The 26,210-nt window shown below is 36.3% G+C and overlaps 1 protein-coding gene across 1 annotated transcript in view; it reads right to left on the reverse strand.

Moving 5' to 3' along the window:
- Window positions 1–11,302, reverse strand: part of LOC121417135 (proline-rich transmembrane protein 1-like) — a 31,508-nt gene extending 20,206 nt beyond the window's left edge. The window contains exons 1-2 of the mRNA XM_041610721.1: window positions 11,174–11,302; window positions 302–483 (exon numbers count right to left, since the gene is read on the reverse strand). Coding sequence (XP_041466655.1) covers window positions 302–483; window positions 11,174–11,180 — 189 coding nt within the window. The 5' untranslated portion in view covers window positions 11,181–11,302. The remainder of the gene's footprint in view (window positions 1–301; window positions 484–11,173) is intronic.
- Between the last annotated feature and the right edge of the window lie 14,908 nt (window positions 11,303–26,210).

Genomic DNA, 26,210 nt, shown 5'->3' on the forward strand with positions numbered 1-26,210 from the left:
TTGGAATATATTTTTAAAGATGAGAACTTTATTTCTTGATCATTATCTAGGGAGGTGGGGACAGAATGACTGATAGGTACATTGTACATGTATGTACATGTAAATGTACAGTTCATGATGTATGTGACCAACTACATGTAATACCACAACAACAGCATTCTGCCTGCCGTTCAGAGAGTCTTGGGGTATGCTGAAGAGGGGGCGGAACTGAAATTATTTTTTGATGGGGTGTACCTCATGAAACTCTGAAATGGGGGTCTAAAAAACCGGTGTGTTATTGTGTGCATGTACACCAACTTACCGCAACAATAACATTCTGCCCACCGCCGTATTGAGCCTGAGCCTGACCCTGAGGGTAAGCTGGAGGGGCGCCCTGGGGTGGGTAGCCTTGTGGGGGATATCCTGGGTTCTGGGTGACCGGGGCGTATCCTGCAGGCTGTTGGGGAGGGTAGGCAGCCTCCTGAGCCTTGTCTGGGTATGGAGCTGAAAGAGAAAAAGTGGAAAGATGAAACATTCCCTTCAAATTCAAACTCACTAATAATAAACAAAACGAAGTACAATCAGTAAATATTGCAGATCACTAATCAGCAAATTACCAAATTACATACATGTATATATACATGTACATGTATAAACCTTATAAACTGTATGTAAATACATATGGACACAAGTGTGCCCCTACCCCTTTGAGAGCCGCAAGTAGTGCTAGTCGCAAGAAATATTTGTTGTTGTTGGATTTGTTGTTCATCCACAAGTGAATAGGACTTCCACTTTTTTAAGCATCAATTGTCAAATTGTACGTGGGACAAAGTGACCTTCATTTTTATTTTTTGCTTTGTCAAATTTTACGCAGTCAACAAAATGCCCTCTCTTGTAAATAGTGATAACCTTTTTTTTGGCTTGAATTACCACATTTTAATAGTGAAACCCCTTTTGTTGGTCCAATTTTCCTTGCGGGAATTTGCCCCCCCCCCCCTGGAAAATCCTTGATCTGCCCCTGTCTATGTCTGTCCACAAAATATCATAATCGCGCTCCCAATATCTACACATAACACATGTACATGACAAAAAATTGTATACTCTGTTATTAACCAGAATACCAGATGAGAATATGATATTACTATATGTCCATACCAGTATGAGATACAATGTAGTCTGCAGTGCTACATTTCATCTGCAGACACACACCCAACACTCAACAACTGGATCTTGCAAAATTGCAACAGACCAGCAAAAACATTTTTGCAGTGTAATACGAGCATGATACGAGGTTCTTTTCAGCATTCAGAAGGCATTCATTGGACAGGACACAGGCACATACATGTATGTCCCCATTCAATATTCTCTTTGTAAACACAAACTCAAATATGACAAATAGCACAATGACCCCATTCTCATTACGCTTTCTAAAATTAGTTTACTGGAAACCGATTCAGGAACCAGTTTGGAAGGTTGCTTTGTTAGTGTCTCCATTGATCAGCCGAAAGTGGTTTACGAAATCACTTCACGAACATGTAAAAGCAGCTTGTTAAAATGGGAACGTTCTCAGTGGGGGTGACACGTTTCACGCGAAATTTGGCATTCTACACACAGTGAGTAAATGTAGAGTAGCACATCAAAAATAAAGAGATTGATTTAATGACAGAGAGAGCCCTATAGCCCCTCACATCAATAGGTTTCAGAATCTAAAGTCACAAAATGGCAGAAGAAAGACCAATGAAAATGAACAAACTTCCCAGTTTATCACACATGTCCTACTGTATACAATGTAAGGCCATGTTTTAGTTATTGGCTCGAGCACAAAGAAGGTACAGGAAATTAATATCACAATTTTAAATAACAATCATACAGCAACACACAAACGCCCCTAGGGATGCCCAGGTAGGCGGGGGATAATCTGAACGCGGTATTAGTGTCCGTATATACAGTAATGTATCTCTGAGGCTAATGAGTAATGACTGAGGCACCCATGATAAACACCGTGTTTGGATTATCCCCCGCTTACCAGGACAACCCTGTGGAATCTGTGTGGGTGTTGGATTGTTCCAGTCACATTAAATTTTGTAACTTTTAAATTTCAGAAAATGATGAAATAGAAAAAAAAAACGAATAGAAATAAAAATATAAAAATAGCTAAATAAAATGAAATTGGAAAACAACCAAAAAGACGGAGGGGGGTCAAGGGATATAAAGAGTATAAGAAAGAAAGAATAGACAAAAATAATTATAAATGTTATTTGCAGTCATCAGTACGATCCAGCATTGTACCTCTCCAAGAGGTATAACTTAAGCTTTCGTTCGAAACAATTGAGAGATGAAACCAATTTTGAAACCAATTGATGTGAAGGGCCATAGCCTTTGAAACAATTGAGAGATGAAACCAATTTTGAAACCAACTGATGTGAAGGGCCATAGCCTGACCTCTCTGTGAGTGAACCAATCTCTTTTTCATCAATGAGATGTAATAAGAAAAGATTATTGAAGCTTGCATGTGTAAAAATATTGTTCAGGACTTTTAAAAGTGAAGTTTGTGCAGTGCCCTTGTAAAGTTTGAGAAGTTAGTTTTGGAACCCAGTTTATATATAGGGAAGAAAGAATAGACAAAAATAATTATAATAATTGTTATTTGTAGTCATCAGTACGATCCAGCATTGTACCTCTCCAAGAGGTATAACTTAAGCTTGCGTTTGAAACAATTGAGAGATGAAACCAATTTTGAAACCAACTGATGTGAAGGGCCATAGCCTGACCTCTCTGTGAGTGAACCAATCTCTTTTTTCATCAATGAGATGTAATTAGAAAAGATTATTGAAGTTTGCACGTGTAAAAATATTGTTCCTTTTGACTATCAAATGTGAAATTTGTGCAGTGCCCTTTTAAAGTTTGAGAAGGTAGTTTTACATGGGGCTCTCATTTGGATGTAACTGGCTCGTTCATATAACTATTTTGTTGAAAATAAGCGAAACTTTGAAATGTCATAACTTTCTTATTTTACATCCGATTTTGATGAAATTTTCAGCATTGTGCTTGTCTGATTTTTCTCTATTGATTCAAACCAACATTTTTCTGGGGTGGACTTGACCTTTAAGATACTGAAAGGCTGCAAATTCAAAGTACATGCAGTCTGCTGTGTAAAGCCTTCACTTGAGTCAAGGGTCTGAATGTGCAGCCTACTCATGCCTAATGCATGCACTGAGGGCCGTCGCTCGTTAATAAGTTTTGTATAAGCTACACTGACTTGTTGATCATAAATGCAATCAGGGTCTGTGCCTGCACACTATTTTCAGAGCATGTCCCTAAAACAGAGGTTTCGCTGCCTACAAGTACATATAATGTATAAATAATCAGGAATATGTTTGAAGAGATCTAGAATGTCAATGTTTATTGTTCAAATATTGATATCACCAGAAGCCAGGTTCTTTGAGCATGAGGGAGCACATAGCATGCACAAGTGATTCTTTTGTTTCGTATGATAGTGAAAGAATAACAGAAACTACTTTCAAAATAAACAATGGTACCATGAATGCACAGGTGTTTTAAAAGGCCTATTTTGTATTTATTAAAAGAAGAAATTGTTGGCAACTTCCTTGGCGGAAAACGTTGTTAAGTAAAAGGGCAATAATATGTTATCGATCGCAAACAAAGCGATTCCAGTACCCATGCAGTTTTCTGGGTGGATGCAAAAAATGATTTTCAGTAATTTTGGAGACATCACCAGAACGGGCTATAAATGAGATAACATGTACATGTGTCAGAAAATGCAGAAAAACAAAACACAAAAAAATGTAGAAAATACAAATTTTTTCGTGAAAATATCAGCCATATTGCCCTTTACGTATTTTTGTAATATTTCTCCTCGTACACAGATGGCTGTTCATTGAATGAGTGACTTTAAGGTCAAGTCCACCTCAGAAAAATGTTGATTTGAATCAATAGAGAAAAATCATACAAGCACAATGCTGAAAATTTCATCAAAATCGGATGTAAAATAAGAAAGTTATGACATTTCAAAGTTTCGCTTATTTTTAATAAAATAGTTACATGAACGAGCCAGTTACATGTACATCCAAATGAGAGAATCAATGAGGTCGCTCACTCACTATTTCTTTTGTTTTTAATTGTTTGAATGATACAATATTTCAATTTTTACGAATTTGACAATTAGGACCTCCTTGCCTGAAGCACAAAATGTTAAAATAATGGAATTCCACGTGTTCAGGGAGGAATGAAACTTCATTTCACATGACAATGACGAGAAAATAACAATGTTTCATATTTCATTTAATAAAATACAAAAGAAATAGTGAGTGATGTCATCAACTCATTCATTTGGATGTAGCTGGCTTGTTCATATAACTATTTTGTTGAAAAGAAGTGAAACTTTAAAATGCCATAACTTTCTTATTTTACATCCAATTTTGATAAAGTTTTCAGTGTTATGCTTGTCGAATTTTTCTCTTTTCATTCAAATCAAGTTTTTGTTGGGGTGGACTTGTCCTTTAATACATAAACATATGGCCAGTGAGTCCCTGTACGGATCGAAAAGAACTTCGGTCTCTGTATTTGGTGAATGGAGCCATCAGAGTTCAGCGGAACAACCAACATTAACAGAGAAGCTTTTGGTCTAGATCCAGTCTAGATCTGGATGTTAGTAATTTCACAAAAGTCAGGTAGAATAGATCTAGTCATCTAGATCTATTTTACACTCCAGGTGTGACTGTAAAATTAATTACTCACTGAATTGAAGTAAAGTGAACAAATAAAACAAAAGTCAAAATCGAATTGTAATAATTTGTTTGCTGTTAAGTGTTATTGAACTTTACTTTAAAAAAGTTGAAATGGAGAAGAAAAAAGTTAAGAAAAGCAAATTCATTAAGTTAGACTTTGTCTTTAACTTAGATCAGTAGAGGCGCACGACCAATATGGGAGACTCTCTCCAATATTGGAGACTTGCTTTGCAAAAGAACAAAAGAAACAACACCAACAAAAGTATGATTTTTCCACCCAAACTTTTGTCCCAGGCCATGCGTTTTGAGTTGGGCCCATTTCCGTTACACCTCAACTTTTTCTCCAAAATCGCAACGTTTTATACAATTGTATTTTTTTCTAATGTTTGACATCCTATACCCATAAAAGTATATATATTCTGAAAGGAAATTGTCTGAGGAATTCAAAAATGCAGTCAGAAAAGGCATAGGGTAATGTCATAAAAAGTTAAAAGGTCAAAATATGTGGAAAACTGTGAAAAAAACATACTTGCCAATAAATCTGAGAATCAGATAAACTTTACACCCTATAGGGAAATAACATGCATATTTCAACTCTTTAGAGTGAGACCTTTCCAGTGATATATAACTTGTTGGGGATAACTCTACCAAAATAACTGGGCGCAATCATCTTTTAAGACCAAATTTCACATTACAATTTTTCGGGTAAATATGTATCAATGCTTGATTTACCCCTAAATATTAATTAGTCTTGCCTTTAGTTGCATAAATACACTTGCAAACACTAACCAGTATATTATAATATATTTACTGTTTTTATTATGAATAAAAAATGATTTCATTTGACTCAAATCGTGGGCTTTGTCACCTCTCGGCTCAAAGACCGGTGGACCACAGGTTGACAAAGTTCTGAGAGTCAGGTTTAACACATAGGAAAATGTGAATGCACAATGAAAAGTTCTCATTACTGCTTTAGCTTATTCAAACTTAGTGTAAACAAAAACAATTAACATGTTATAAATAAATCCATAACCTGGAAAAAATACTTTGTTATTTTAGAGTGTTATATTTTAAATATACCCTCTTTACATTCTGCAGGACATGGTCTCTTGGTACTGGGTCAATTGAATGTCAATGCATAGAACATATCCTATGGGTACATTTGCCTCTGTTTAGTTTAATCTTTGTACCAGTTTCATTCTCAAGTAGTTTTTTGTTTATTTTTTTTGTAATTTGGAAAAATAATCTCTGAACACTTTTGTGCCAGCCAAATATGTGTCATCTACTGATTTATAGACGCAGTGTGATGTAACATTAAGAAAAAAAGTAAATAGCATTAGATGAGGGTTTTATTGCAACAAACAAGTTTTCATTCATTAAAATTACATAAAAGGTGTATTTGCTATCTGTTTGTTACCAGAATAATCTGAAGATTCGGACACATCAAGGTTATCACTATCAGTCTACGCTGACAATATTGAAACCATGAGGTCAGAATTATTAAAACAATAGATTGATTTATCTCTGAAGCCTTTATCTAGTTTGTGCTTTTCTTTTTGAAATTTTTGCAGCTTTATTTTATTGAAGTGTAAACCCACAACTATAGTTTATCTCTCCTCATTTCCTATACATCAGACAGTCACAATTTCAATCATGCTAATTTCATGATTTACATCAATTAATTATACTAATTAGCTTAATTAGGTATCCTATAAACTTGAAAGTTCAAATTTGACCCACTTATGATTGAAGAATAAGCCAGTGAGCCCCAAAACTATTTTATATTTAGGTACTGTGATGTTACACATTTAGTTTCTTAATGAAATGAAAATTTATGCTCCCCTCGTCTACCACCATGCGAAAATGGCTAATTGATGTTACATAATTGAAAATTACTGGTAAATGAAGTAATCTCAAGTATTTCTTTTTCTTTCAAATAATTGGTATAGAGATTCCCTTTAATATGATACCAAATATACCCATGTAGCACATGGTCATTTTCAAACAAAAGTGGACATGGGGGTGAAAATTAAAACTTGCTAGAAATCATTAGGCTTCAATGTTTTTTTAAACTAGACATCTTAAAGTATATTTTTCCATTTCATTTACATAAAATTATTAATTATGTCTTGAGATACAGTGAATTTAATGCAAGGGAAATTAAATGTTACAAAATGTTGATTTTTGCATTAAAATTCACATATTGCCTATCACAATATAAAATTTGTATTAGAAGCACATTTGTTGGCAAGATACAAGCTGTGTATTGTATCTAACTCATAAAAAGCAAAAAAATATTCTGTGAAGTGTTTTTCTGAAAAAAATTGGGTTTCAAAGTTTTCAAAACTGGTTGTCGTGTCACTCACGTTTTAAATGCAAAAAGTTTTCTAGAGCTGTGTATTCTGAAAATTAATTTGTCCCAGTACTGGAGCAAATACAGTTTATCTGTACCTTATTGTATATAAAGTAACTTGGTCCAATATGTTAAGGTAAAGCTAAAATTAACTGTCAAAGTTGTGTCGTGTCACTCACAATGTCGTGTCACTCACGAAATGTCGTGTCACTCACGGTATTATATTGTGTATAAGAAAGGACATCAAGTAATTTTTGAAGCGTTTTACCAGGGATACAGTCAAAATGTTGTTCCTGACATCATTTAGGCCTATTTTAGGCTAATAATTTCCTCCATTTTCCTAATTTTACTCCTTTTTATGGAAATATTGAATTTGACATTGAGTTCATCTATTTTCTCTCCTCTCCGTGGTTGCCTTGGTTTAAAAAATCCTGACAATTTTCCATTGGTGTGAAGACTCAGATCCTAATTCATATTTTGGTGAATGTACTGTGATTAAGAATATAACAACATAATCAATCAACACAAAATTATGAATGTATCAAGAGAAAAACCACTATACTTAAGCAATGGACATATTTACAATGCATAAAGGGTTGGTGATGGTTCAAGTCATACCTAGGTATTACTCAAACATTCTCTGTCTCCATTTACAGAAAGTTCACCTTTCTTTTGAGTAATGTTATTTCTTTGTTATAATACTCAGCTAGAAAAGTCACGGATCCTTTTTTGAAATTTGCAGAAATTTTAGTGGTAAAGTAGTGTACATGAGATATAAGAGATCACCATGAACACCAAACATTTTTTCAAATTCGGAAAAGAAAGTACTTTTCTTTTCCTTCTGATTGATTAAATCAACCTTTTCATTTGCCATAAAGCTTGTATTCCAGGACATGAAATAAACAAATTTGCAAGAAAACAAACATTTTGGATATTGCTTGAAGCAGCTACATGCCAAGTTCAAAATCATTATTTGTTCGGCCACCATTCAAACAGCTAGTGATTAACTACATGTAGGGTCTGAACAGCAAACTACCGTAAGTGGGCCGATGTGTGTTCAGAGCAGATTTGCATTTACACATATTCATTACAACAAAATGATGCATGTTCATGTAGGTCCCAACAAGTCCCAACCGAGACCGCATTTTGATTTCAGCAACTTTGGATGGGTTGCCATGTACCAGTAGATAATTTTTTTTTTTTTGGTGGGGGGAACCCTGATAAGAACAGAGCTGGACCTCCAGGGGAAAAAGCTATTGAGGTATAAAGGGAGCCTGGTTGGGATGCTGAATTGGATTTTAGTGTGACATCCAAGGGCTTAGAAAAGGAAAAGCTAATGACTTGTAGTTGTTATGTAATAGTAGCAGACTGCAAGAATCAGGTACTGACTGCGTCTTTCACCTTGTGGCTTTCCCTGGATTCCCATGGTATGGTATATGATCAAATAATTAGCAATGAAAAGCCGCTTACAAATTCCAGCAAAAAGCATAGCTCTGAATTTTGGTACAGTGCCTACATGTACTGACTTGGGAGGGTCCACATACAAGCAGTGTTCAGGAGAAAACCTATGCTTGTTGAGTTGAATTTCCAATTTTCTCAAGGCGATTTGCTGACAGTCCATCAGAAGTGTGCAGCAACGTGATTGTGGTTTGGTACCAAAAAAGACATTTAAACTGCCATGTCCTATTTGGACAATGCCTATAAAAATATTAAAGGAGAATAATATTGTAATCCAATATTTCAAGAAAAGGGAGTCATACATGACATCATTGGCTACCAGACCATGCCAGATGATGTGAGTGACTATTGAGAATACCTTTCTTACAAGGAAAAATTATTCCATCCGTTGTAGATGCTGAATTGTATAAACCTGTATAAAACTTTCATATACAGATAGGGAGAAAGAGTTAAAGTTTTGAATGATATCAGGCCACAAAAAGAATGTTCGAGTTGATGTCAATGCCAAGACCTCATAACACCTCCTTCAAGTGCCCCCACCTCCTCTAAAGAGGAGAGTGGTAGAAGCCCTAGTGTGACAATGTGGTATGGTATAGGGAATGTGAGTTGATGGGCAAATATGACCATAAACCAAGAATAAAACATCAGGATGACATATTATGAACTTAAAAGAAAGCAGTTATTATGTAATTAAGATTGTTTTTTGGTTAATGGTATTTTACTCTTCTACATCATGCAAAAAATACTTTCAATGTTGAGATAAATGTTGTACTTTTGCACTTGTCGTGTCACTCACGTTTTGGATGTCGTGTCACTCACGGTATATAGGAGGGTACCATTTTCCATAGAGAAGGTTTGATTGATTTTGACTATATGTGTTAGATAGGTACACTATTTATGTCCATTTACTGGTACTCACAGTACTCCATGACAACTACTTGGGCACGAATCCAACCATATGTGTTAGTGGTCAGAAACCCATGTCCAAAATTTGTCGTGTCACTCACGCACCGTTTTTTAATCATATCTACTAAACGAATTGTTGAATTCAAATCAAACTTGTAGTGGCCCATGCCAGTCCTACATTGTATATAATATAGTAGTCATGATTGATTCATAACCTTTAAGTTTGAAGATATGAGCCCTTAAACCTCTCCGATTGTCGTGTCACTCACGTTTGAAAATGACCACATGTATTTCAAGTTTTATACCATTAATTATTTCTGTGCTTGTCGTGCAAATGTAACGATACCACCTATTTGCGGGCCCAACATAAAACGCATGGCCCCCACCGAGGTCAGAAGCCCATTTGTTTTGTGTGTGGATGACAACAAAAATCCTTTTAAAAACAAAAGTAGACGGTGAATTTTTAAAGTAGACGGTGAAAAGGGGTAATATTTCAAGAGGAATCTGCTTATCACATTTTTATTTGCCGCCAAGGTAATCCTTTTTAACTCTTTGCACGCTGAATTAATTTTGGGGGAATAATGACAATTGTTTCCATGTTGGTTTTTTTACTTAAAATTTCCATTTTGAACCATTGACACTGCTGATTATTAATGTTACGTACTTACGTCCAAAAACTTAAATGCAATTTATTAGCTTCTCTGATATGATTATGAAGTTATAATTATAGGGGATGAAACTAAATATTACAATTGTTGAATTTAATTGTACAAATGTGCAAAATTGCAACATCAGCGTGCAAATGTAAACAAAGAAAATTGGTCTCCAAAACTGGAGACTGTCTCTGAAATTGGATACCAACTTCTTTATGAAAGTCTCTGATATTGGAGATAATCTCTCTCATGGGAGACAGTCTCCAATAATTAGCCGTGCGCCTCTACTGTAGATCTGCGCCTAACTAGTCTCTGACTCTGAAGTTGATGAAATGAAAATCTGTCAGTGTCAGTGCCATTTCTCTATCGTCACTATCATCAGTATGATAACGGTAATAATTTGTACCGGTAATATCAATTTCACAAACTAAGGGAGGTAGAAGGCCTAAATAAAAGATCGACTAGGGCCTAGGGCTAGGCCTACACATTAATACTAGGCCTACATAACTTGATCTACCTGGTGGGTGTTTCATAAAGCTGTTCGTAAGTTAAGAGCGACTTTAAGAACGACTGGTGATGCTTTCTTGCGGGAAATGACATACAACCAAAATGTTCATTGGCGATGGTTTACGCGTAAGAAAGGATCACCAGTCGTTCTTAACTTAAGAACAGCTTTATGAAACACCCACCCGGGTACATTGGTAATCATGGAGGCCTTTCCAAACTAAAAAATCCTGATGAATAAATGAAGCATCTCTGCTCAGTGTTCTTCGTACGTGATGATTGATTCGTCATGATCTTGATCATCAAGAAGCCTACTGCCAGTACGGTACTGGAGCTGGACGGGCAGTCGGGCAGTGGGCCTCGGAGAGGCGTTTCGCTCTCTCAAATTGCACAAACGTAATATTACGGTACGCAGGGGCAGATGTTTTACACCGCGAAAGTGGACAGCAGATTTCTGCGACTTGTAATACCGTATTTTTAGAGATCTATTTCCGAAACAAAATGAGAAGATTATAAAATAAAAAAAAACATGAAAGAGCGCTTATACAATCATGACAATAACTAGACCTTACCAGACATTTTCAACGAATAGTTTGCAACTGATGGATGTTAAACTTAAAGTAAATCCGAGTGAGATGTTCACAATGATGTTTAGATTCAGTTTCACAACAGCTAGCTCCCGCGCCGCACGCAAGAATAATGTGAGATCATGAGTCGAGTCGAGTATAGTAGTACGGTAGTACGAGTCCGTTATCTGCATCCAACTACCCAGGCCCCCCCCCCCCCCCCCCCCCCCCGATGATACCCCAGCGCTTTCTCTTCGCCTCGGCCAAATAAAGATTGGCCAACCTAGCCCTCGACTCAACTCGCTATTGAAATAAATTCAAGAACATATTTTTGACCACCAAAATTTGGACATAATGATGAAGGCAAATATTTAACTCTTCTTCCACCTCTTTGCCTTATTCAGTACACGAAGGGGTTGGTGGGACATATGGGCAATCGAGAAGAAAAAACAGTAATCAGAATCTTTATCCGCCATTGTTTTAGTGACGTTAATTAGTGAGAGTAGCTTTCCAAGGTGAAATTCAAATAAAAAGTCAATGGAATGTTATTTTCTTAACTGAAAGAAACACGTATAGGCTTTGTTTTTTATTGTATATACTTAACAGATTTCTCAAAAAGAAAATAAAAGAAAAGAAAAAGACGGAAGCCATCATGACCGGCATCATAGTATGGCCGGATCCACGGACTCGGGGAGGGGGGGGGGACACAGCTGCGCCCCCCCTGAGACATCGTCACTTGAAATATAAAAAAACGCAACTACGGTTTCCCCCTTGAAAGCAAGCAAGGACTAATATATGTATATATATGTATATATATATATATATATATATATATATATATATATATATATATATATGGGGGCCGCTCAGTGTGTCGAACTTTCCTCGGGAAAATGTGCCCGTGGCCGCTCCTTTGGGAAAATCCTGGATCCGCCCATTAGTTGGGGGCCGAGGTCTATTGTTCCATCGGCCCGGCGTATAGCACATAACGTCGCACACGGTGGGCCAGAACTTGAAAGTGCGCCAAAATTATATAGATTTTTACTTTAACACGTTGATTGTAGGTAATTTTGGGCGTAGAATCGACTGAACATAATTTTAAGCCGATATGACATCACCTTGATAACAAATTTTGATTGGCTACTTGAAATATCTGTGAAAAGACAAATTGCACATAATGTAAATTATAAACATTGTGTTATGTGCTACTTTAAAGTTGGCCAGAGTAAATGTTAGTTTATGCCTAAGAAGTGTTTTAAGAGATGCCGAAAATAATTTGTACTGCATCAAAATTATTATTAATGACATTTATAAAAAAAAAAAAAAAAACTTAAAAATCGGAAAATATTAACCGTGCGATATCAAGCTGTGTTGACTTGTGTAAAACGCAGAGTATAACACCACGAATGTATCACTATGACGAGGGTTTGGGGCTGAAATTATTCTACAAGTAAGTTTTATCCCTGGAAGAGTTGTGGATATAGCCCTTATTTGCTTTAGCAACATTCATTTTGTTTACATTAAGCCCGGAATTCATGTCATTTTCATGGAATGGAAGGGGAATCGCCCTCGCCGTGCAAAAGCGAACAGCAATGTACCCCCATGCGGTGCGCTACGATGACTGCGCGGTATAAAAATGACCGTTTTTGAACAGGTTTTGGGGGTCTTGTGTCAAGTTAAATCGGCTCTAATATAAAAACGGGCAAAAACGGGCAGCTAAATTTGGTATCGACTTAAAGCTTAGACATCGGGAAAAACGATGTTTATAGAATTTAGACGGAAATCTAAATTATTCTATTGTAAATGCAAAAAACATGGATTTTTCAGTCTATTTCGAGGAAAAATCATCCTATAAACCTCTTGAAAGGTGTCTTTTATCTATTTTGAACCCTTTCACACGAAAAAAAGAATATATCAGGATTATGTGGGAGCCATTCCAGATTCCTACATGAAAAACCTCCTGTGAAATGGCCTGTTTTTCAACTAGGATGTCATATACGCGACATTTCGCAAAATGTCACATTTTACGATTTGAGGTAGGAAATTAACAACCTTTATGCAAATTCCGGAATGAAATAATTTGCTGAAATATTCTTCAAAGTATTGTCTTTCAGCTGGGCATGACAAAAATTAAAAATCTGAAATTGCCCTAAATGACTTTTGGCGCACTTTTGTTTCGCCCCGGCCCACTGTGCGTCGCCTGTGTCATGAACTGATTTAAAATGAAATTCATGCATGCATTTCAATGATTTCATATTACCTGATTATCTTAAACGACGTCACAAATAGAATATAAAAAAACCTTATGACTTTTTAAAATCTCCGATGGATATTCCCAAAATCATACCCGCTCTCATCATTCAGTTTTTTTTAAGGAAATGGGGGGGGGGAGCGGGTAGTAGTAACTATAAATATTGTCACATGTGACGTTCCCCCCGATCCGATCCATGGCCTAGCTCTGTCAGGACGACTCAATCATATTAGTGCACAATCATCTTTCATTTTGTTAAAGGCGTTATTCATTTGAAACTAATTTCCATTCTTGCAGAATGATGACCCACTTTGAGGAACATGGTGTTCCTCAACAGTGTCACCGCTTCTGAACTTGGTTTTGGCCTGACCCGGCAGTATTCGATCCGTTTCAAACCGGGCGATCGAAATCGAAATTCCGTTCTGTCACAGAAAATTTACACAGCAAATTATTGACTCAACACGAGAACTTATTAAGAAGTAATAAACTGTAAACAGAAATCCACACGCATAGATATCTCTGGGTCGAGCATATGACAATGCGATTTTGATGTTGGTCGAAAATTCCGAATCCGTTTACTTGAGAATCCAATTTCAAGGTGTGGTTACCGGTATACGACGGCATAGTATACGGACGAGTTAACGGAGGTAAAAAATAGAAGAAAAAAAGTGTGTGTGTGTGTGGGGGGGGGGGGTGCCTCGGAGCCCGGCCTCGGCTTACTTGATCCAAACAAGAACAAGAACGGTGCTCATTGTGATGTACGAATGTTCTAAATCAAATTTATAATTGTACAATTCAACCCATACTGGATTATTACTCTTGTTCGATATGGGGGAACTGTTCTGTCAGTAATAGGAAAATTTTGTTTAGATTACAAAAAAGAGCAGCAAGAATAGTTGAAAAGAATTTTGATTATACTCATAATGGTATTGACATTATTAAGAGATTGAAATGGCAGGTTTTAGAAAAAAGACGAAATTATTTCCTTGCATGTATTATGTATAACTGTGTCTATGGACATGCTCCGATACGTTTATGTAATTCTATTGATATGGTTTTTGATAGGCATCCAATGAATACAAGATTTGCCAATTCGCTCAACGTAGTAATACCTAAACCGAACATTGAGTTTTTTAAGAATAGCTTAAGATATGCAGGAGGAAAGGTATGGAATAGTTTAGATTCGGAACTCCAGAATGCAACTTCAATTGATACATTTAAAAGGAAATATAAGAAAACACACTTCTCGTAACACTCTCTCCGCTCTCTTTATGCCGGTTTGTGTTTTCAACTTTCAGTTTGGTATTCATTACCCAGTGCACATGTATGATATCTTTTGTTATTTTTATATATCTATGTTTGTTAATACCTATGTTACTCAATTTTGTTTTACTATAATTTACTCTGCCTGAATTTGAATTGTTTAATGCACCTTTTCGGTACATTGTTAGATATTTACTATGTCTACAGGACCATGTTGAAAAACAGTGTATATAATTATTATCTGAACATGCTTATCCTGTATAAAGATTTTTAAATAAAATAAAATAAATAAATAAAAAAAGTGTTCACAGGCGGGGGGGGGGGGGCAAATTCGTCTGCCCCTGAAAATTTGACAAGCCAAAAAAAGGTCTTCAAGCTCGTCGATGAGGGGGTGGGGGGGGGGGGCAGGGATACGTCCTTTGCATGGATTACATGGATTATGACTCGTCGGGCTCGTTTGCACCAAAACAAGATGCAACTTTTCACGGTTTAAGGTGCATAATATTAACGTTTGAAGTCAAATTGGAACCTCATACCAAAATGGCTCATTCGAACTGCACCCTTATGCATGTTATATAGCACGAGTGGTGCTCTGTAGAACTCTGAAAGGACGGTTCATGCACCGTAGGGCCTAGTAAGCATCATGAACCCCCCCCCCCCGCCTTAGGGTGTTCACATGTAGGGGAAGGCGAGGTAAGTTGTGACACATTTTTGTATTTTGCATGTTAGAATTGATATGACTAGTAATATTGTAGAAATAAGTACCTTGCCTTTAAATTTGATTCTTGGGAAATCTTTTTCACCTATAGATAACTTTCTACCCCCACACTGAAAGTCATCGTGACCTTTGAAAAAAAAAGATGTCAAATGGCTCAACTTGCCCCATCTGTGGGGTGAGTTGTGCCACCGTCTGGGGTATTAAGTTGAGCCACAAAAACTATGTACAAAATCTATGCGGGAAGAACCATATCAATTTTTCATTTAAAGTCTTTTCACTTGCTAATTCTCTATAAATACTAACATCTTCTAAAGTAAAAGAACTTTTATGTGAATTTGCTCCTTTCTGCCTGCATATCAACGGCTTTTTACATTTTTTATACATCACGATAAGAATTACCGTGGCTCAACTTGCCCCATGTTGATTTGGCTTAAATTACCCCAGCCCAAACTTGTTGCGATATTTTCACATCCACACATTTCTCATGCATTCATCATGTAAGAGACTATGACAAAAATGAGAATCCATACCTGGACTAACAATATTGTTCTTATTTCTAAGACGTGTGTGGGTAAAAAGCACTTATCTATTTTACACTTTTTTAAAACTTTTTTGGCTGAAATTTGTATTTTTCCCTCTAAAAAGCACCTTTGTTTCAAAGTTGAAAACAATGTGGTGGGGTTAAGGGTTATGCAATGGGTCATCAATACCTGACACCACCACATTGTCTTACTCATTCATTATTGGCCTGGGGGTGGTGGCTCAACTTGCCCCTATGCTCAACTTACCCCGCCTTCCCCTGTATCCCCCCCACTCAGTGTTGGTATATGCCTATGCTCGTTCCCTCCCTTTGAAAGCACCCCTCCCCTATCTCATGTCTGCCTAAATTTCTGACTCCCCCCCTTTCACGGGCTTTTTGCGGGTTTTTCCCACCTTGGAGACCCCCAAATCCGGAAAACTGCTCTACCCCCTATCTCAGGACACCCCCCCCCCCCCCTCTTCATCTCAACTTGTAAGCTGTCATTACAATAGAGGTTCCCTGATGTCATGATGGAGGACAAAAGAAAAGCAAAATCATATTTCTTTCCCTTCCTCTTCTCTCTTTTATAGGCCTATACTCCTATTTTGTCTAGTCCTGGGGGGGGGCACTCAGTATATAATGCATAGTGGGTATGTGCCGCGGAGGGCCCCCCATTTTTACACTTAAATTTCCGTTCCAAGGCATAGCATTTTTGTCTTATTGAGAAAAAGAACAAAGAAAGCCGTGCCAAGGCATAGCATTTTCTTTTAATCGAGAAAAAAGAAGAAAGAAATTATTATATCCGCTCCAAAGCTTCGCTATTTTCGTTACGCCGTTCCGGTCGCATTGATCTGCTACAATAGTCCAGGATAGAAGAGGCGTAACCTTGTTTTTTTACGTATACAATATTTTTTAATGGTTTCTTGTCAATTCGAGGGTGCTGATTACGAATCTGAATGATGCCACTGGTGTAACCTTGAGCATTTTCCGCAAATTGGCAAAATCTAATATGGCCGCCAAAATATGCAAATTACCCATAAAAATCCTAAAATTGTCCGCACATTTGCTACGAAATGCATGAAATTGTGTGGCAGGAGTGAGATACTCTCTGAAAAATTAATTTTCGACAAAATATTTATTTTCCTCATATTCAAAATGGCCGCCAAAGTCCATTGTATACTCTATTATATGTGCAATAAAAGAGCGAAAATAGCTTTCGCAAGATTGAGCACTAAACTGCAAAAAAAATCGCTATGTATGAACGAAGTGATATATGCAAATCATTATTACTAACGAGATATATCATTCATTATATCATAAATGGGAAGATTTCTGTATTTTGATATCTAAAATGGCCGCCACTGGCCCAAACAGTATTGCGTACAATGGCAATGGGGGCCAAAAAATTCACAAGAGTGATCACTAAAATGCATATTATTAAGATTACACGAGTGGAATACTGCACTATTATAAAACATAACTGTTAACGAAATATATAATTAATATGCCATGTATGTGATGAATGTATTTTGATTATCAAAATGGCTGCCAAAGGCCCTAAAAGTACTATGCACAATGAGAAAGAGGGGCAAAGAAATCACAAGAGTGATCACTAAAATGCATATATATGTGATAAATTTAATGGGATACTGTTTAAAAACATATTTTCTAACGAAATATATCATTCAGGTTTAAAGTTTGTGTTAAAAACTGTAGTTTTACTTTCAAAATGGCCGCCATAGACATTAACAGTATCATGCACAATGCAAAGTGGGAAACCAATATGAGCACCATAAATGCAAGTATTAGTGATCTATGAGTAGAATATTGTCCGAAAGCATAATTTATATTAAGAGATATCATTCATTCTGCCAGTTAGGTGATGAATACTGTTATTGGAAAGTCAAAATGGCCGATACAGGCCCTTATGATATTATGCACAATGTGAATGGGAACAAATTATTTCAACAGAATTTGGCTTTGCTTGGCCAAATGGTGATGTATGAGTGAAATATCGTCTGAAAACACGATTTAAAACAAAATATATCATCTCTTATGTAATTTAGGTGGTAAATACTGTATTTCAACGTTCAAAATGGCTGCCATATGCCCTTTTTGTGAACATTATTTGTCTACACTCAAATTGTATATTATACGATAAGGGCTTATGGTGGCCATTTTCAATTAAAAAATGCAGTGTTTATCACCTTAAATACACGACATTATGATATATATTGTTAGAAACCATGGTTTTAGACAACATTTCACCCTTGCATCAGAATTCACAATTATAGGCAATATTTAGAGTCAAATGTCCAATGTTACAATGTACATAATACTTTTAGGACCAATGGCAGCTATTTTGGATTTCAAAGTACAGCATTTATTACCTCCACAACCAATATGTGATGTATTTAGTTAGAAATCATGTTTAAGACAATATTTCTACTCGTATTTCACAATCATATGCATTTTATGATTCTCACTCTTGTGAAAATTAGTTTCTCCATTCGCATTGTGCATAATAAATATAGGGATTATGGCGGCCATTTTGAATGTCAAAATACAGCATTTATCACATAAATGGCATATTAACAATGATGTTTTTAGTCAGTATTCCACTAGTTTATCTTAATTATATGCATTTTAGTGCTCACTCTTGTCACTTTTTTTGCCCCGGCCATTTCCCTTGTACACAATACTCTTTATGCCACTGGTCGCCATTTTGAATGTTGAAATACAGTATTTATCACCTAAATTACATAAGATAATATATATTTTGTTATAAATCATGCTTTCAGACGATATTTTACTCATACATCACCATCTGGCCGGCCCGGTGTAAAAATGGCAGAGGTAATAATGGCAGAGGTTATAATGGCAGAGATAAAAATGGCAGAGGTAATAATGGCAGAGGTAAAAATGGCAGAGGTAATAATGGCAGAGGTAAAATGGCAGAGGTCATAATGGGAGAGGTAAAAATGACAGCTATAGGTAAAATATGGCCAGCCTCAAACCCCGATGCAATGAATTGTCAAAAAGCCCCCCGCATGTACATAGATTAAATTAGAAGTGCATGTCACGGTTAGGCATTTCATCATATCATTATGTCTTTATCGGCCTAACAATGCTATTTACGAATTCGTTGGAGGTGTACCGTGAAGGCTTTTTAAAAAGAAATCAAACGACAAATATTTTTTTCATTCAATTCTTCAAGAGCAAAATGAAACTGCACTATTCTCATTCATCATTCTATAACATTACATTTTTGTATTGTATTTCTTAATCTTGTGTGTTATAATTGTTATTGTATAATGTTCAAATTGTGATTGACAGCAGGGCTCCCTTGTAAAGCAGGCCTCTGGCTTGAATGGGACTACCCTGCTTTTTATAAAGAAAACATGAATAAATAAATAATAAATAAATAAATACTTTTTGTCTAGCTGTTTTTTTTTATATCTAAAGTTTTGCCAGGTTTACCGTTACAAAAAGGAGGAAGAGTAGACATAAGAGAGGTGGAGAGACAGAGAGGGTTATGTCCTAATTTGTAATGTCGTCTGTACTATTCTTGTTAAATATTTGAATGACAATAAGCATGCATTCCCAGGTTTGGCACTGAATATGTAACTAATTATGAAAATCAATAATAATCTTGACTGGTAAACCAATTTGGGGTCGATCGAGGGGTACCGTCTGGTACAGATTCTTTGCATAAAAGAAGACCCTGAACCTTCTTTACTGTTGCATCCAATATGATATAGACGGCTTGATGGTCATAACCCTTGGAAGCGGAAGTGCTGGGGGGGGGGGGTATTCTGAAAAGTCTCGTAAGTTTCCACTTAAATATCCTTTTAAGTTACCCATTTAATGGGGCGCTAATGTACCTCCAAATTCGTATTCTGAAAACTCTATTAGCGCTCAATTAAGTCCCTTTAGGCCACTCCCCTACTGAGCCGAATTAACCAATCAAATGCGCTCTTACAACGTAAATTTTTCTCCTAGCGCGCAGTGTCTCTTCACTTTGCTGCCTTGCAGCGCAGCGCCCGGCTGCTGCAGGTGCACTGCACAACGATCTTGATACAAAGAATTTTTGCTGGAAAATAATGCTTAAGCATATTTGCATCGGAGATTAGAGGTTCGTTATGTTGTTGAAATTAACTGTTGTCTTTTCCCTTTTTCTCTCATTTATTGTACCTTTGTGCTTTTCTCTTTTTTCGAACGCGTTCTGATTTTCACAACCCCCTATCCATTGAATCCATTTGTAGCTTTCTTTCTTTTTCTTTTTTTACAATATTTTATTTGCCTCTGTCTCGGGGCCATGATAGGGGGGGGGGGGGGTCTTCGTTAACTTAATTCCTACTTATTCTAAAAACTACATACTTTTCATTTATATGAGAAATCTTCTCCAACAAAATTTGAATAAACATATTTTAAAAATCAAACAAGCATAATTTAAAAAAAGCCGAAATTTTATTGAAATTTGATGTACAAACGTTATGACATAGGTTTCTATAGGTGGAGAAAACGATGGCATCACTTCACTATTTTTTTCTTTTGTATTTTATTCTATGTTCGTTTAAATACTAAAGGGGTCTATGCTTATTTTTTCATTGTCAGAAACAAGGTTTAATTCACTCCTGCATATTGCTGCATCTGCCGTGATTTTGCAATTTCATTATTGTCAAAAAAAGTGTGCAAAAACAAAATAGTTCATGATGCTAATAATAAAAGAAAATGTAGAAAAATAATAGTCATATTTTCCCTCATAAGTTCACAAATATTTCTGTCTCCTTTTCCCCCCTTTTCTAATTTATTCATTACCAAATATAGTCCCTAGGCTATATTCCTTCTTTTACTTGTTTCTATACACCCCCTTTTCACCCTTTATTCTATTCCCTTTTTAGCTCTCTCCTATATTCTCTTCCTTCCTCCTTCCTTCCTCCTAGTATTAAACCGATTTGATGATATTATTTATACGAAATGAAAGCCACATTTAGCAAGATATGATGAGACTTAATGGACCTCTTATCACCATTATCTTTCTACACTGGAAAGTCCGCTAATTGAACGCTATGAGACTTTTCAGAATACCAAAAGTCTCGTAACTACTCAATTAAGTCTTCGCGCGGTCATAACGCGTACTATATTGCAAGTGCGCGCAACGCAACCCTGCCAAATAAGGAAAGGGCAACGAACGTAGAGGGCAGCAACACACAAGCGTCAAGGCCCTATAGATAACTTTCTACCCCCACACTGAAAGTCATCGTGACCTTTGAAAAAAAAAGATGTCAAATGGCTTAACTTGCCCCATCTGTGGGGTGAGTTGTGCCACCGTCTGGGGTATTAAGTTGAGCCACAAAAACTATGTACAAAATCTATGCGGGAAGAATCAATTTTTCATTTAAAGTCTTTTCACTTGCTAATTCTCTATAAATACTAACATCTTCTAAAGTAAAAGAACTTTTATGTGAATTTGCTCCTTTCTGCCTGCATATCAACGGCTTTTTACATTTTTTATACATCACGATAAGAATTACCGTGGCTCAACTTGCCCCATGTTGATTTGGCTTAAATTACCCCAGCCCAAACTTGTTGCGATATTTTCACATCCACACATTTCTCATGCATTCATCATGTAAGAGACTATGACAAAAATGAGAATCCATACCTGGACTAACAATATTGTTCTTATTTCTAAGACGTGTGTGGGTAAAAAGCACTTATCTATTTTACACTTTTTTAAAACTTTTTTGGCTGAAATTTGTATTTTTCCCTCTAAAAAGCACCTTTGTTTCAAAGTTGAAAACAATGTGGTGGGGTTAAGGGTTATGCAATGGGTCATCAATACCTGACACCACCACATTGTCTTACTCATTCATTATTGGCCTGGGGGTGGTAGCTCAACTTGCCCCTATGCTCAACTTACCCCGCCTTCCCCTGTATCCCCCCCACTCAGTGTTGGTATATGCCTATGCTCGTTCCCTCCCTTTGAAAGCACCCCTCCCCTATCTCATGTCTGCCTAAATTTCTGACTCCCCCCCTTTCACGGGCTTTTTGCGGGTTTTTCCCACCTTGGAGACCCCCAAATCCGGAAAACTGCTCTACCCCCTATCTCAGGACACCCCCCCCCCCTCTTCATCTCAACTTGTAAGCTGTCATTACAATAGAGGTTCCCTGATGTCATGATGGAGGACAAAAGAAAAGCAAAATCATATTTCTTTCCCTTCCTCTTCTCTCTTTTATAGGCCTATACTCCTATTTTGTCTAGTCCTGGGGGGGGGGGCACTCAGTATATAATGCATAGTGGGTATGTGCCGCGGAGGGCCCCCCATTTTTACACTCAAATTTCCGTTCCAAGGCATAGCATTTTTGTCTTATTGAGAAAAAGAACAAAGAAAGCCGTGCCAAGGCATAGCATTTTCTTTTAATCGAGAAAAAAGAAGAAAGAAATTATTATATCCGCTCCAAAGCTTCGCTATTTTCGTTACGCCGTTCCGGTCGCATTGATCTGCTACAATAGTCCAGGATAGAAGAGGCGTAACCTTGTTTTTTTACGTATACAATATTTTTTAATGGTTTCTTGTCAATTCGAGGGTGCTGATTACGAATCTGAATGATGCCACTGGTGTAACCTTGAGCATTTTCCGCAAATTGGCAAAATCTAATATGGCCGCCAAAATATGCAAATTACCCATAAAAATCCTAAAATTGTCCGCACATTTGCTACGAAATGCATGAAATTGTGTGGCAGGAGTGAGATACTCTCTGAAAAATTAATTTTCGACAAAATATTTATTTTCCTCATATTCAAAATGGCCGCCAAAGTCCATTGTATACTCTATTATATGTGCAATAAAAGAGCGAAAATAGCTTTCGCAAGATTGAGCACTAAACTGCAAAAAAAATCGCTATGTATGAACGAAGTGATATATGCAAATCATTATTACTAACGAGATATATCATTCATTATATCATAAATGGGAAGATTTCTGTATTTTGATATCTAAAATGGCCGCCACTGGCCCAAACAGTATTGCGTACAATGGCAATGGGGGCCAAAAAATTCACAAGAGTGATCACTAAAATGCATATTATTAAGATTACACGAGTGGAATACTGCACTATTATAAAACATAACTGTTAACGAAATATATAATTAATATGCCATGTATGTGATGAATGTATTTTGATTATCAAAATGGCTGCCAAAGGCCCTAAAAGTACTATGCACAATGAGAAAGAGGGGCAAAGAAATCACAAGAGTGATCACTAAAATGCATATATATGTGATAAATTTAATGGGATACTGTTTAAAAACATATTTTCTAACGAAATATATCATTCAGGTTTAAAGTTTGTGTTAAAAACTGTAGTTTTACTTTCAAAATGGCCGCCATAGACATTAACAGTATCATGCACAATGCAAAGTGGGAAACCAATATGAGCACCATAAATGCAAGTATTAGTGATCTATGAGTAGAATATTGTCCGAAAGCATAATTTATATTAAGAGATATCATTCATTCTGCCAGTTAGGTGATGAATACTGTTATTGGAAAGTCAAAATGGCCGATACAGGCCCTTATGATATTATGCACAATGTGAATGGGAACAAATTATTTCAACAGAATTTGGCTTTGCTTGGCCAAATGGTGATGTATGAGTGAAATATCGTCTGAAAACACGATTTAAAACAAAATATATCATCTCTTATGTAATTTAGGTGGTAAATACTGTATTTCAACGTTCAAAATGGCTGCCATATGCCCTTTTTGTGAACATTATTTGTCTACACTCAAATTGTATATTATACGATAAGGGCTTATGGTGGCCATTTTCAATTTAAAAATGCAGTGTTTATCACCTTAAATACACGACATTATGATATATATTGTTAGAAACCATGGTTTTAGACAACATTTCACCCTTGCATCAGAATTCACAATTATAGGCAATATTTAGAGTCAAATGTCCAATGTTACAATGTACATAATACTTTTAGGACCAATGGCAGCTATTTTGGATTTCAAAGTACAGCATTTATTACCTCCACAACCAATATGTGATGTATTTAGTTAGAAATCATGTTTAAGACAATATTTCTACTCGTATTTCACAATCATATGCATTTTATGATTCTCACTCTTGTGAAAATTAGTTTCTCCATTCGCATTGTGCATAATAAATATAGGGATTATGGCGGCCATTTTGAATGTCAAAATACAGCATTTATCACATAAATGGCATATTAACAATGATGTTTTTAGTCAGTATTCCACTAGTTTATCTTAATTATATGCATTTTAGTGCTCACTCTTGTCACTTTTTTTGCCCCGGCCATTTCCCTTGTACACAATACTCTTTATGCCACTGGTCGCCATTTTGAATGTTGAAATACAGTATTTATCACCTAAATTACATAAGATAATATATATTTTGTTATAAATCATGCTTTCAGACGATATTTTACTCATACATCACCATCTGGCCGGCCCGGTGTAAAAATGGCAGAGGTAATAATGGCAGAGGTAAAAATGGCAGAGGTTATAATGGCAGAGATAAAAATGGCAGAGGTAATAATGGCAGAGGTAAAAATGGCAGAGGTAATAATGGCAGAGGTAAAATGGCAGAGGTCATAATGGGAGAGGTAAAAATGACAGCTATAGGTAAAATATGGCCAGCCTCAAACCCCGATGCAATGAATTGTCAAAAAGCCCCCGCATGTACATAGATTAAATTAGAAGTGCATGTCACGGTTAGGCATTTCATCATATCATTATGTCTTTATCGGCCTAACAATGCTATTTACGAATTCGTTGGAGGTGTACCGTGAAGGCTTTTTAAAAAGAAATCAAACGACAAATATTTTTTTCATTCAATTCTTCAAGAGCAAAATGAAACTGCACTATTCTCATTCATCATTCTATAACATTACATTTTTGTATTGTATTTCTTAATCTTGTGTGTTATAATTGTTATTGTATAATGTTCAAATTGTGATTGACAGCAGGGCTCCCTTGTAAAGCAGGCCTCTGGCTTGAATGGGACTACCCTGCTTTTTATAAAGAAAACATGAATAAATAAGTAATAAATAAATAAATACTTTTTGTCTAGCTGTTTTTTTTTTATATCTAAAGTTTTGCCAGGTTTACCGTTACAAAAAGGAGGAAGAGTAGACATAAGAGAGGTGGAGAGACAGAGAGGGTTATGTCCTAATTTGTAATGTCGTCTGTACTATTCTTGTTAAATATTTGAATGACAATAAGCATGCATTCCCAGGTTTGGCACTGAATATGTAACTAATTATGAAAATCAATAATAATCTTGACTGGTAAACCAATTTGGGGTCGATCGAGGGGTACCGTCTGGTTCAGATTCTTTGCATAAAAGAAGACCCTGAACCTTCTTTACTGTTGCATCCAATATGATATAGACGGCTTGATGGTCATAACCCTTGGAAGCGGAAGTGCTGTTGGGTATTTTGTACACCATAAGCAGCACCCTCTTGGTAATTAGCTACTGCACTGTGTAATCATACATGCATGCATTTGTATAAACTTACAGAAAATTGGTATTTTGTGCATGTACCGATACAAATTTATTGTAATAAAATTGTTTTCCCCTTTTTAAAAACATATCTGTTCTGTAAAATTGTAGAAAAATTGTGGAAAACCCTCCTGTTATTATAATCTTCAAAATTATTTGTTTTTTTTCTGTAAAACCTGTTTGTTTTTCTTCTGTAGAATCTACTGTTTTTTTCTAATAGTGTACCTCGGCCACTTTTACCTCTGCTTTTGTCACGTCTTCCATTTTTACCTCTTGTCATTTATACCTCTGCTCTTTTTATCTGCTGTTCTTACCTCTGCCATTTTTACCTCTGCCATTTTTACCTCTGTCATTTTTTACCTATGCCATTATTACCTCTGCCATTTTTACTTCTCTGCCATTTTTACCTCAGTATCTGCCATTTTTACCTATGCCATTATTACCTCTGCCATTTTTACCTGGCACCATCTGGCCAAGCAAAGCCAAATTCTGCTGAAATAATTTGTTCCCATTCATATTGTGCATAATATCGTAAGGGCCTGTAGCGGCCATTTTGACTTTCCAATAACAGTATTTATCACCAAACTGGCAGAATAAATGATATCTCTTAACTGCTTAATAGAAATTATGCTTTCAGACAATATTTTACTCATCACTAATACCTGCATTTATGGTGCTCACTCCTGTGAATATTGGTTTGCCACTTTGCATTGTGCATAATATGTTAATATCTCTGGCGGCCATT

Source organism: Lytechinus variegatus, chromosome 6 (genome assembly GCF_018143015.1).
Source record: "Lytechinus variegatus isolate NC3 chromosome 6, Lvar_3.0, whole genome shotgun sequence".
Taxonomy (NCBI): domain Eukaryota; kingdom Metazoa; phylum Echinodermata; class Echinoidea; order Temnopleuroida; family Toxopneustidae; genus Lytechinus; species Lytechinus variegatus.